This window comes from Pholcus phalangioides, unplaced genomic scaffold, assembly GCF_987345545.1.
Source record: "Pholcus phalangioides strain wild (caught in Gottingen) unplaced genomic scaffold, Ppha-v1.0 ptg000003l_1, whole genome shotgun sequence".
Taxonomy (NCBI): Eukaryota; Metazoa; Arthropoda; class Arachnida; order Araneae; family Pholcidae; genus Pholcus; species Pholcus phalangioides.
The window spans coordinates 34,402,960-34,417,597 of record NW_028301596.1 but is presented as its reverse complement, the minus strand read 5'-3'; the positions used below and the strand labels follow the sequence as shown (position 1 = coordinate 34,417,597).

Below are 14,638 nucleotides of genomic sequence, written 5' to 3'. Positions count from 1 at the left end.
TCCTAGCTGACAGAGTACGTATATGCAAATGAAAACGTTTTCAGAGTTCGCATAGTTCCGTATGATTCTACTTTTTTTTCCCTATATTATTATTATTTATTCCGTACCCAGTACGACAGATTCCACGAGAAAAAAAGCCATAGGGGGTGAAAAAAAAAGAAAAAACAGGTAAAAATCCAAACATTTTTTTCCCTCCACATATTATTTATTTTAGCAAGGAGAATTGAAGCGATGATTTTGCGCCTTTGGAATTTTTTTGTTATGCTTTTTTTTTTTAGCCGAAGACTTGTTCCTCCTCAAGTCTAGAAAATTGTTATTTTTTTCATTCCTGAATCAAGGGAAAAAAAAATTATTTAAAAGAATAAAAAAAAAAAAAAAAAAATCTCTATTTTCTTCTCCGACACCCTGAAAGTCGACAACATTACGAGGAAAAAATACGGGAGAAAAAAAGGAGGAGAAATCTCGTGGAACATCGAAATATCTCGAGTTTTTTTTTATTTTTGTTATTGACATTTCGAATTGCGATTCCATTCGTTGAAACGCGACCGCCCTTTTCATTCCTTTTTTCTTAATTTTTTTTTTTTTCATTTACGCTCAATATTCAAGAAACGTCTTGTCGAACTTGAGATGATAAGAGGAGAAGTAAAAGCATAAAATGTCAAGTCTGCGAATGTTTATTTGTCGACGCTGTGAAAGTGATTATATACTACCCTTCTACATACCATACCCCCTTCACTCTGACTCCCTCTCTCTGTCAATGAATTCTTTTCAATAACTTCTTCCTCATCTTACAGATATTTGTATATGAGACTAAAGACGGTAAGAATTTTTTTTTTTTTATTTCCCCCTCTCTCTTCAAAATAACCATTTCTAAAAATATAATTTTTATTTGTTATACCTTTTTTTTTGTTTTGTTTACGTGTGTATGGAGCTGTCTAAGTATCTACAGTAAATTAGTTGTAGACGAAATTGTGTTTTTCTCGATTTCTTAGAGATGAGTTTCATCTTGAAGGAGTATCAAGATTTTGTATTCAGTCATCGACTGCCATTGCAAAAATTTAGTCCCGTATGTACAGAACTTCGGTCAAAATATCAATTCTTGTATTTTACTACAGTGTGATTCGTCTTGCGTCATCAAAACAGGATGGATAAAAAAAAAAATTTAAAAAGGGATTTTCATATTAATAAAATGGAGCTTTAACTATAATTTTTCTGTTTTTATATTTAATAAAAAAAGAAGGAAATTATGTTAAGTGTCCAGTGAAAACTGCAAAATTTTGATAGCATTAGTCCGCAACATCTGAAATGTTGGCGACAGGCTGTTTTGAATTAATAGGCTTAGGTTCAGGTAATTTTCTAAAAATATAAGCAATTTGAAGCCACTGTGGCACATTTATTGCTATGGAAGATAGGACATTTTCAACACGGACACACTGACCACAACCATTACTGTTTTTTTTTTTTCAAGTGAGGGGGTACACAGTAGTAAGCGGTCGTGAACAGTCGTTCACTGACATTGTAAGATGTCCAGTGGGCAATCAGGAACTATAATGTTCTCCACGAACCCTCGATACATCAAGTGCCTAACCCCCATATTTCTACAGCAGGGGTTCTTAAATAAGCTTAGAAAAGAAACAAATTAACTCATTGTAGTTACATATTTTTAAGACTTATAACAACGAGCATAGATAGCATAATTCCCTAAACCCCTTGTAAAATGCTACATCTTTGTTAATAGTAATATTTCTTCCGATTTTCAGCAGTTGCAAATTAAAGGGGCTGAGAAAATGTGCTCGACTGAGAGATCAGATTCATCAAATATAGCTGGGCATATTATTTATAAAATGAAAAGGGTTTTTCCTTGACCGGATATTTGCGGCCTAACCTATCGAAGGGATAGGTACCGAATACTTAGGCCGTTCCCATATTATTTTGTAAATGGGTCTGTGGCCTTCATTTTAGTGGCACTGAAGTTCGGTGGAACAAAACAGGTTAAAAATCCCTATAATTTTCAGGCATGTTAAAAAACAAAAGCCCATCACACAGAGTACAAGTCAAATTTCGAAGTGAAGATTGATCTGATGAAATCCCATCAACCTAAAGCCACCATTGGAATCAATTAATGCACCTCAGTTGAACCAGATAGCGCCGTCTAGTTCATAATAATCATGTTGGCAAGATTTTTCAAAACCCAGCAACCCAAAAACGCCGAAATGGCAAGGATCTTCATCAGTGAAATTTCATAAATTTAGACTTCACTACATACAACCCTTCGGAAAAACATCTCTATCAGCTAAGACCGCTCTACAAACCGTACTCAACAATTCACAAAAATTACACACACACACCATACACAGATATATACTCGTATATTTCCAGGTATTTCATACCAAAAAAAAAACCATAAAACACTTGGAAGTCTAGCGAGTCTAGAGAGAATAAATACCAAGGGATAAGAATGGCCTCGACCTTTCCTTGGCTAACTTACATATTTCCTCTGACGGTTTTGGGCATCAAATCCGAATTCCTTCTCTCTCCTATAACAAAACAACATACATACATATATATATATTTCCCATTTCCAAGAAAGAAAAAATGTACTGAAATTTATTTAACAGTTGCAAGAGTGCACACGCGTATGTGCCCTCTCCGCCATTGCCTGAGTATGTATGCACGTACGTGGAGGGACAAAAAAATAAAGAAAAGGAGAAGAAAAAGGGATTTTTTTTTTTTTGCCTTTTTTCTATGGACGTCAGTGAATGTACTAGAAGTATGCAAGTATATTTTTTTCCCTTAAATTTTTTTTTCTATATGTGTATCTGTTACATCCAAACCACTATGTATTGAGCTTTAGAGTGAAAAAAAAAATCATTTGAAAGAGAGAATTTCAGCTCCAGAATGGAGAAAAGCATAGGGTGGGAGGGAAAAAATGAAAAACTTGTAGGGAATTTTTTTCTTCTTTTTCCCTCTGAATTTTTTTCCCATATACATAACATTTTTTTTTTTTTCTTTTGCAATGTGAGTTTGAGGAGAAGGAGTGAAAGTTGTATTTACTGCGGAAGGTCCCCCATGTTTTGATGTAGCAGTATTTATTCTGTTTGTTAGTTTTGCCTCCAGGAATACATTTTTTTTATTTATCCCCTTTTTCTTGTACGTGTTGCCATCTCGCGGTTCGAAATTTCTTTTATATATAATATTTTATCTATACTTCAGAACTATATTATTAAAAAAAAAAAAAGGCGGGAAGAAATCGAACGTAAGGAAACACGTTACAAGAGACTGAAATTTATTATTTTCTCACCTCCTTTCGATAAAACGAACAGAAATAATTTTATATGAATAACATCGACTTGAAATCATTGTTTTCTTGAGAAGCAATGACTTCAAATATCGTCACTTTGGTACAGTAAGTTCAAAGTTCAATAAGTCCACGGTCACATCAATTGTTCCGGAATAATAAGTGCGGCCTACGACGAAAATCTTAATATAATGAGTCATTTGTGTGGGTGATTGTCAAACAGATAATGTTAAAGAGACCCAAAGAACATTCCTTCACAGCAAGGGCGCTCAACCTTTACGAGAGTGCGAGCCACTTCATTGATTTGAAAACGTATCGCCGGCCACTCAAGTGATCTGGAACAGCGCCCAGATCACTATGTGATATTATCTGAAGCCGCGGATCACTTAAGTGATCTGTTACTGTGCCACGCGCAGCTTGAGTAATCTGGAATCTTCGGAGGTGGTTACTCAAGTGATCAGTATATGTGCCACGCGTCCCTTAAGTGATCTGTAAATGTATCACTGACCACTTCAATGATGCGCAAGTGCACCGCAGGTCACTAAAAAGATCTGGAACTGTGCCGAGGGTCGCTCAACTATCTGTAAATATACCATGGGTCCCTCAAGTGATCTAGAAATGTGCCGCGGACCAATTTTAAGTGATGCGCAACTGCACCACAGGTCACTAAAGGGATCTGGGGCCTTAACGCAGGTCTCTCAAGTGATCTGTAAATACGCATGCATCCGGTCCCTTAAGTGATCTGGTAATGTGCCGTGGGCCACTTAAGTGATGCTCAACTGTACCACAATCACTAAAGGGATCTTGGACTGCGCCGCAGGTAGCTCAAGTGATACGGAAATGTGTCGCGGATCTGTTCAGTAATCTGGAGATGTGTTGCGGGACACATAAGTGCAACGCCGTCTTAAGCGCATCACGACCGCCCCCCCCCCCCGGGCAAAGAGATTTTTCTGAAGCTCCCTATCTGTCTAGAAATTCCTGCTCACCGATCTACATGCTTAATCTCGAAGACCTCAACCAGAGCTCATTATCGTCCCCCCCCCCTCATTGTTATATGAGATCCCCTCTGCCCTTGAGGCTCCTGGGCCATTCCCAGGTAGGCCCATGAGTTAAGACGGCACTGCATAAGTGATCAGTAAATGTGTCACTTAATTCATTTTTATAAAATTAGGTTTGAGGGCGGGCCACATTAGGCCCGCCGGCCTATGAGCATGCGCACATGGTTTACATCGACTTGGATATTAGAAAAAATGTCGCAAATGATCTTTGTAAGAATTATTTTGAGGCAGAAGTTCGTCTAATGTGGCTTGCTCGGCCCGCAATGATATATTTCATGATATCCGCACACCTTGATGGGAAATTTCGGCAAATCCCCTTAAAGGACAACGCATAGTACTCATGTAGACGACTTCACTCTCATCGTCGGGATCTAGATTCGAACCTCATTGACGGTAGTCGGCTGAAGTTGGTTTTCTGCGGTTTTCCAATGGAATGTGCCGCGGTCCGCTTGAGTGATTTGGAACTGTGCCGCGAGTAACTGAAGGGATCATGAAATATGTCGCAGTTTAATTAAGTGATATGGATATAGGGCTGAAGGTCACTTGAGTGACCTGGACATGTGCCACGGGTCACTGAAGTGATCTGGGATTGTGCCGCGGGGTCACTTGAGTAATCTAATGAAGGCCACTCAGTTCATTTTTACAAAATTAGGTTTGGGGTCACGGGCCACATCAGATGGCTCCGAGGGCCATATTTGGCCAGCGGGCCATGGGGTGAGCATATACGGATTATATCGTGAGTGTAGCTCAGAAGAGCCAAAAATTTGGACAAGTTTTGCTTGAAATGTTAAAGACCGTGAAATGGACGTTCCTTGCGACATTGAATGTTATCATACGTGGTTAACTAAAAGTATGGTATCTTCAATATAGCTACAACCCCTTTGAGTCTTTTATATGTATAGCCAGTATAGCCAGAGCTCGGAGGAGCGATAGAGAGAGAGAGAGAGGGAGGGAGGGAAGAGACAACCGCTTAAACACTGTTTGACCAGCGGCTTAGCCCATATGTCAATATTAGCTCAGCGATGCTCTCTTTGGCAGCATGGCATGGCATGGCATGCTTTGCCGACGACGATCTCTTTCCCAAACGTACACATGCATACATACAAATGCTGCTACCACTACTACCACTTCTAAGGCCACACATGGGTAAAGATGTCGCTCTTTATTTATTTTTTTTTTTATTCTCCTCTCTTTGCTTCAGGGTCACATTTCTTTACATTTGCTACCGTCCAGAGGCCGCCATATTTCCCCTTTTCTCACATTCCATTTTTTTTTTAAACAAATACGAACTTATTTTTTTTTCATTTTATTTCAATGTATACGTTATCCATCAGGTGATACTTCTTCTCAGTGTGATGAAAATACAGAAAATGCAAATAACTCTCATTGTTATACTCTGTAATTAAAGTATTTGCCATTAAACAGGATGGTTCTCACTTTCTCACAGACTCCAACTATACCAACAATCACCTCAAGTGTTGCGTCGTGAACCGTAGTTACGCAAAAGCTTCAGAAATGATTCAATCGACAATTTGAAAACGTTAGTTTTGGGAATGTATACTTTGCATTATTGTTAGTATTTTTTTTTTCTTTTTGAAACCATTTTTGTCAATACTGTTTCAATTCGTGGTTATTAGTACTGTTTCGCATCATTGTTATCAGTCCTGCTGTTATCAGTAATGTTTTCAAATAATTGTTGTTTGAGGTACTGCTTCAAATCATTGTTGTATGAGGTACTGTTGCAAATCATTGTTTTGTGAGGTGCTGTCTCATCATTGTTGCATGAAATACTGCTTCGAGGTACTGTTTCAAATCATTGTTGTAGAAGGTGCCTTAAATTATAATTGTAAGAGATACTGTTTTTTATACTAAATGCTGGGTTGCTGCTTCTAATCATTGTTGTATGAGGTGGTGATACTTATCATTATTATATCGGGCAATGTTCCAAAACTTGTAACATGTACTGTTTTAAAACGTTGTATAATGTACTGTTTTAAAACGTTGTATAATGTACTGTTTCACAACGTTGTATAATGTACTGTTTCAAATCACTGTCATCAGTATCGTTTTGAATAATTGTTGTATGAGGTACTGTTTTAAATCATTGTTGTATGAGGAACTGTTTTAAATCATTGTTGTATGAGGAACTGTTTTAAATCATTGTTGTATGAGGAGCTGTTTTAAATCATTGTTGCATGAGGAACTGTTTTAAATCATTGTTGTATGAAGGGCTATTCCAAATCGTGTTATCTCCCACGTGTTTCTCCTGCTTCAACTCAAATTTCTTCACTGTTTCACATCATTCACTTCCACATCAGGCATCATTTCAAATAATTGTTGTGAAACATACGTTTTAAATCATTGTTATACTATTTCAAGACATTATTACGTAGCATACTATGCATTCAAAGTCAAAATAAAATTAATCACAACTGTTTAAAGTGAATTAATGTTTAAAAAATGTCACAACTGTTTAAAAAATGCCAAATACTGTTTCAAGTTATTGTTATGCGAAATACTGTTCCAAGTTATTGTTATGCCAAATAATGTTTTAAGTTATTGTTATGCCAAATACTGTTTCAAGTTATTGTTATGCCAAAAACTGTTTCCAGTCATTATTATTTGAAGTTATATTTCAGTGGAACTGTTTCAAGTCATTATTATTTGAAGTTATATTTCAGTGGAACTGTTGTCAAAAATAGTATTGTTTCGAAATCTCTTACAATGGACACACTGTTTGGAATATCAAGATCCGTTTCTCGAAAAATCCTTTTTAAAATCTTTATTGTTAAGGTGTTGCTATTTTTTTTCAATCCATCGTATGGCAAACGCTGTGTTGGATATGAATCAAGTTTTCACAATTCCTAAATACATTATGAATTTAAAAAAAACAATAATGATAATCTTTAGAACTTTTCTAAATTTTTGTGTTGATTAGGCAAGTTAAAATAAAAGTTTTATAGTTACGCAATTTCATTTCGTCGAATTCATTGACTAAAAGCACTTAATCCAATTATTTTTGTCTAATTTTAACATTAATACATTGGTAAAAATTTCATGATTATTCTCATAAATTGTACTTATCGATTTTGTAATAGGATTGGTCGATTCCTGGGAAACAATTCCAGGAATTTCTTTCCTTGTTTTACTCCTTTTATCCGTAATACCCGGAAGTTTTCGGTATAAGACAACATCGCTTTTAATCCGGGACTTTATAATTTAATTTCCTTAATGCTTTCAGCATTCAATTTAGCAGCAAAATAAGATAATGCTTCCGGCGATTTAGTTTTATTCCATTATATATTCATTTATTTCATTTCTATTTTTCATATAGTTGCGCTCTTTGTCAAAATAACATTAAGTAGACATTATCCAACGAAGTGGTTCTCAACCTGAGGCTATATTACTTCTCCCACTTGCGGTCCTGGGATATGCGAAAGGGGCCACGGGTGAAAATATAACGGAGGAGGGCCACAGAGAGCTTATAAAAAAAAAATTTAGATATCAAATAATTAAGCTTTTGAGATAAATATGGTGGGGAAAATTGTGACTATATATTTCCACATTCCAGCAGTAAAACCCATCAAACAAAGGCCATCTAAATACATGTGTTCATCTAACCATGATCCTGGGGGCTCCAAGTCCATGGGCAGGGGGGGTCCCTACATGACGAGTTCTGGTACGATTGTTTTTAAAATTACGCATGTTGATGTGTAAGATGTTACTTCGAGCGCTCTCCAAGACCGTCCATCCCTTTGGGAAGAGCGCAAACCATCCCAAGATGGTCTCTCTGGACGGTCAGTGGTCATGTCTCTGTCTGCCTGTCTGTTATTTTACTTTACTTCCAGTTTATTACGAGGCACGAGAATACCATGGCGACATTTGACCATGGCGACCATGATATTGAAGCGGCCCTGGAAAAACCTACCAACCTCCAAGAGGGAAGTTCGCTAAATCCTAATCCAGTGGTCAGGAGATAGACCTTAAATTTTTTCCTTACTATACATTTACTCAAAAAACCAATTATATTGGTATAAAGGGCCTTAGATCCTAGATGGGGGGGGGGGTACTGTGAATAAGACAAGGGGCCACGAGAAGAAAATATTAACTGGAGGCGGCCATCCAGGAACGGAAAAATATAAAGAAACACACTAAAGCAGTGATCTTCAAAAGGTTGTCCATGGACTTCGCATGGAGAAGTAAGAGTCCGTGAAGTGTGTTTGTAGAGTTTAGACCAAAGACCTAAAGATTTTGAGGTAAAAACTAAAATGAGAAAAACTAAAACTAGAAAACCATCTTTCTGGTCTTCAAAATGAGGTGTTCGTTTCAAAAATCTCAAATTTAACTGAACGTCATGGATGCAAGTACATTTTCCACCACCAAAAGAATAAGAAAAAAATCCTATAACAATAACAATCACTCATAACGAACTATAATGAATCGAAAAGTACACAATCGCACTGAATGTGAAAATGAGAATCGCGTAGATTCCCAAAATGTGAAACTTTCGTTCTCACAAAATCCAACTCCAATCTTATCTCACACGTTATTACTACAAATCAATAGCGGAAATTCCCCAAACCATCGGAAAAAAAGCCTTTTGTTAGAGACAATCAGAGGAAATAGAAACAAAAATTTCCAGAAAATATATAGTTGCTAGAAACAAACAATAACAGACCGAAGAAAATAATAATAATAATAATAATGAAAAACAATCGACTTGTATAATAAATGTCAGACATACCTCTTGAGATAGGAACGGTAGGATTTGAGCGATTATGGCATTCAGTCTTTTAGCTATTTCAGTCTGTAAAAAAAAAAGAAATAAAAATGAATAAATAAATTTCATTAATAACCTCAAGAAAAAGATAAAAATTCATGGTTTAAAGGAAACAGAAGCACTAGAAACATAGAGAGAGGGGTCAACAACAAAAGCATCAGTTCATCGGAAAAACCCAGTCAGAAGGAAAAGGTTTTTGCTGTTGCTGATGGGTTTAAAGGCAAAATTAATCACATTAAAACTCGATGCTTTTCAAGTGAACTGAATGAACATCGCTCGCTTCAACCATAAATGATAGGTTCTCTTATTCCTAGTCGAAATAATAAAATAAAATAAACATTTTCCGCTCAAAAGGGCGAAACGTTAAACCATTTTCCCGTGAAACGCCTCGATTCATTTCCTTGCAAAAGTAATTCCCAATAAACCCCCGCCGCTTCATCTACCACTATTACTAGTAGTAGGTACAAAACACTACTACTACTACTAGCAGGCGTGTTACGATCAATTTGCTTTTAATCAATGGAAGTATTGAGAATAAACAGACACGTGGGACAAAAAAAAAATATATATAGGGAGAGAGAGAGAGAGAGAGGGCGAAGCAAGAAATGTGAAAAAATAAAATAAAATTCCCGATAGAGTGTATGAATTGCTTTTGTGCTTTCCAACTCACTCTCTCTCTCTCTCTCTCACTCAATCCACAAATACACATCTTTTGTTTCCCCTCCCTTTCTGGTGAAATGCGGCCTTAACCACACGCCTACTTACAACACAACCTCTTCCTCATCCCCCTTTAAAAAAAAAAAAAAAGCCAGTGTTTCCTCGCTGGAAGAAGTTGTTGTTAATGTTTCAACATCGATTATTAGCAAGATAATTTGCTACGGTCATTTGGGGTTCGCCGATGGTTTTAACTCGGCTCGATCGAGTAGAAAAAAAAAATAAAGAAATAAGAAAATAGACTGAGAGAATCAGAATCACGAAATCGAACGGAACCACAAGAAGAAATAGAAACAGAAAAAAAAAAATGTGCGATAAGAAAAGTAGAAGAAATAGAGAGAGAGACGTGCGAAAGGGCCCTGGATAAGAAACAAGAAAAAATAGTCGAAGAAAAGAGAAGAAAATAGGAAAGACGGAGAGAATAAGAGGAAGAAAAAGGAGAGATCGACGCCGTATGAAGTGTGAACCGAGTTTAAGCCTCATTAGGCTTAGGAGGAGAAGGGAACCATTAAGGTTGGGCCAAGGGATCATTACCTCTTTTCTGCTCTCACTCGCATTCCTCCTCCTTTACCATTGACGGCCATTGCTCCTCATCCTCCTTTTACCATCCTCGTCCTCCTTTAACCATCCTCATCCTCTTCCCCCCCTCGTCGATGCTGTTCATCTTGCTCTTCTGTATCCCCGTTGCCTCGGCAACCACCGGGACTCTACTCCCGAGTTATATGCAATAGAAAGGAAACCAACCTAAAGGGGAAAGGTGTTAGGCTCGATCGCCACCAACGGCTATAGATATATATATATATATATATATATATATACTACAGTATAGTATTGTAGTTGGTGTTATCTACGCCGCTGAACACCCTCACACACACATATCTAACCACTTGGAACTGCGCGTTGTCTATGCCCGTTAGGCGCAGGTGCGTGGGGGGGGGGGGGGCGGACGTTGTGATTGTTGCCGATTTCCTCCACGTCGGGTTTCGGGCCCCCCCGGAACCGTTTGTTATTATTTGACGGTTTCGGCAGAATTGGTTGGTTGGGTTGGTAAAGGAATTATTGTTGATGATGTCGTTATCGTGGTTTTGACAGTTATTGACGGTTGCGAGTTTGTACGGTTAATAAATAACCGCCGTGTTTTCGGGAGTTATGTTGTTCTGCTCCGTAATTGGTATGGTTTAGGAAACCTAACTTGGTCTTGCGTGGATTCTAATTGGTGAAGACGAACCGTGTATTGTCATGAGTTTTGAGCGTCTGCTGCGTTCAGGTCTAGTGGAAGATGTACGAGCACGTGACGTGGTTTTCGGCGTGAATGATATACTTTCCCCATGATAACAATCACGCGTACCTACTGAGATCTACGGCCAACAGTAGATTAACATTTCCAAGGTGTGTTCGCGTGACAAGCTTCACTCGGCAAACAACTTATCAGAACACCATGTTCGCGATCCTTCTAGAACGCACCTTGTCTCTGATGGGAGACAGACAAGCGAGTTTTAACTCAATGTGTCATAGGATTTAGGCGGCCATCATCAGGGAGTTCAGTTTGTATCAGATGTCTCAGGATCCAAACAGCACCATAATTCAATCCAGACATGAAACGTGTAGGTGATAAATAAATGGTGTGATCCAATGATAACGAGGCTTCACAAAAAAATACACCACCCATTTTGTAGAATCCGAACTCGGTGTTAGAATCAGGCAATATAATGGTAATGTTACGTATTGCAGATATATGCCGTTGGGCTTTAGAAAAGAAAATTATCCTCAATATTATGCTGTAAATGTGTCCGTGGTCTTCATCTTATTGACAGAAGGGTTCTCCCAACTTCGCCTTGTAGACACAAAGAGTCTGTGCATCACAGAAAACTCCTGACGAAAAGAAATTCAAAGCCGGAATGAAAGTAGAAAAGACCCTGTTAACCATCTTTTTTTACGACTAAGGATTATTGCTGACTGAATATCTTAACCCTTTGGCTGCGCATATAGTCGGAGACATGTTTCTCTATCTACGCAAGCTAAAGTATTTCTTTTATTTCAGTTTTCTTTTGTGAAAGGTAGATGGAGATAAAACTCTCTCTCTCTCAGACGTTGCAAGGATTGAATAGGATCGAGACAAAAGAGGGAATACAGTACAAAAGCAAATTTCTGTCTCAAGCTTCATTTCTGTCAAAGAATAGCAAATTAATGGAGGAAGAAAAAAAAACTAGAGGGTACATTCATACGCCATCTATACGTCGTTTCAAAAATTTCATGTAAAAAAATTCAAATCATCAGAGGATGAGTGGGCGCAGGCCACTGAATCTATCATCCAAAAGCCACGGGAGCAGGTTAAGGGTTATAGCAGAACTGCTGTTAACACTAGGACGTTGCAACCAGCTCTTCGTCCTTATCGAGAATACAGTCCCCAAGAATTTTTCAGTAAAAATCTAAAAACAAAAGTTACATTATTTTTGCTTTACGAACTGGTAGTCACTTCAGACCAAAGTGTTCCATTTCCACAATTTTGCAAGGAACTAGTGGAACATTCATTCTCCAAAATAGACATATAATCCCTTGACTAATTTTTTCCGTTCCCTGAAAAGCACCTAAAAGGACGGGCAATTCTCACGGCCGCCGATGTAAAAGACACCCATTGGTTACTATTACATGCTAGGGGCCTTCTGTAAGAAGAATATTACAGCTTTTATTTTTTTCAAACCGAGCACGACTCAGGTCTATCACCATCTATGGGCGATTTACTACCTAGTGAGCTGTGCCGAAAGTGTAACTGTGTGTGTGTACCTAACAGTCTTGAGTGCGTACGTAGTGTTGTGTTTGATTTTTTTTCAGTGCTGCCATCTATATTTCAGAAGTGAAGTGAGTGATGTGTTATGATTGAATCACATTTGTACTGTTTGTAGGTCCGTTGGTCTCTGTGGCGAATATTATGGCTTGTATAACCCCAGAAAAGTCTAGTATCACCAGCAGACAATGTAACCTGGACTGTTCTCAGTTGGTAAGACTTGTGAAACAATGGGATATCTGTCTTAAGGACAAACGTAGTCATTCTAACTGCTATTCATAGTAAGACCGTCCATTCCTTCGGGAAAGAGCGCAAACCATCCCAAGATGGTCTCTCTGGGCGGTCAACGGTTATGTCTGTTATTTATACTTGACCAGACATAATAAATGAAAACAATACTCGAAGATATATCAAAGACAAAACTTTAGCTTTCTTACTTCGTCGAGACGATGCATCATTATGTAGCATTCTCTTAACCTTTATTTCATACGCATTCGAAAAATTTATCCGAAAGGAACAGCAAGAAAAAACAACCCCTTGAATATCTCCCCTAAAATATCCCTAAAACTACCGACCGATATACACAAAGTATAAATTTTACCTCATCGTCAAGGAGGATGAGGAGGAATAACCATATCTCTCTCTTATATGGAAAGGGAAAGAAAGAAAGCTTCATTCCATGAGATTACGCCAATGTGCAATGGATAAATGCTCGAGTGCGTCATAGTAAAAAAAAAAATAAGCTCTCTTCCATTGCATAATATAACAAAAAAGGAAAGAAAAAATCCGAATAAAATTGGAGTAAAACGCTCTCGTGTGCATGTATATGTGTTGACAACTCTCTCTATATATTTTTTTCTCCTCTCCCTCTCTCCCGTTTCATCCAGGACTCATACTCAGAATATCGCTCCATCTCCGGCATTGCTCTATTTTCGGTTGGATAGAGCTTCTTCTTTGTAGCCATCAGAGAGAGAGAGAGAAGAACTCGTTCAAGTTATTGCCCTGTGCTGCCATACCCTCTCACTACCCTTAACTCTCTCTATACCCTAACTCGATCATGGTCGAGCTCTAGCCTGATTTTTCCCAACTCTCCCTATACTTTTTTTTTTCCTTTCTTTTCCTCTTAGCTACCCGCAAAAATCGAATTTCCCGGCGCACTCGGCTCCCATTTGGGAGAAATAGGAAAAAAAAAAAAAATCGGTCGCGGGGGTTATACACCTCCCATGTACTCCCCATACGACCCATACCTTGAATCGAACCATCTTTGTATCCTGTGGGTATTTTTTTTTTCATTTTTTTTTTCTTATTTTTTCCTCCCCCTCTTCCATACGACCAGATCTGCAGCAGCAATTACGAGGGAACGTGGCGAATTGGCCCTACGGATTTCTCTTGCTTTTCTTTTCCTTTTCGGACGAATAGTCGGATGGATATGTACGTATGTGTACATATATAAAAGCATGAAAGGAGACAGGAAAAATAGGAGAAAGAACATGTTGGAAGTAGGAGAAATCAAGAGAAAGGAGCCATCGCAGCCCCATCCCCCGTTTGCCACACAGCCTATCTTACGTGATTGTACTGGAAAAAAAGGATTTTGCTCTCTCTCTCTCTCTCTTCCTCTTTCCATGTCCCTACCCTCAACCCTACGCTAAACAACTTGCCTTTTCTAACGCTCATGTTAGGAATGTTAAGTTTTCGTGTACTCGATCTGTTCGTCTTTTTTTTTTCTTCTTAAAACCGATTCTTCAAGATGAGAATACCATGTGACATTCGAAACAGAAGAGAGAAAAAACTCATTGATCCATCACTTCTCCTTCTCCATCATCTCCTTGTTCTGGTTTTTTTTTTCTCTCCTGTTTTTTGTGGTTTTTTTTTTCATTCATCAGTGATAAAAAACGGGAATCGTAGTTGATTAAAGTCCCTAATACAAGATGGGACGTGACCCGGGTTGTAGATTTAGATCGCTTTTCCCAACGATTTTCTCTCTCTCCCTTTTTAAGGATGTA

The 14,638-nt window shown here is 38.1% G+C and overlaps 1 protein-coding gene across 6 annotated transcripts in view; it reads right to left on the bottom strand.

Annotated features, from left to right (window-relative positions):
• LOC149088447 (transducin-like enhancer protein 4) overlaps positions 1–14,638 on the bottom strand; it is a 307,412-nt gene that overhangs the window by 121,555 nt on the left and 171,219 nt on the right. For all 6 annotated transcript variants that reach the window (XM_089247536.1, XM_089247540.1, XM_089247539.1 and 3 more), the window contains one exon: positions 9,101–9,163. In XM_089247536.1, the coding sequence (XP_089103662.1) occupies positions 9,101–9,163 (63 nt within the window). The remainder of the gene's footprint in view (positions 1–9,100; positions 9,164–14,638) is intronic.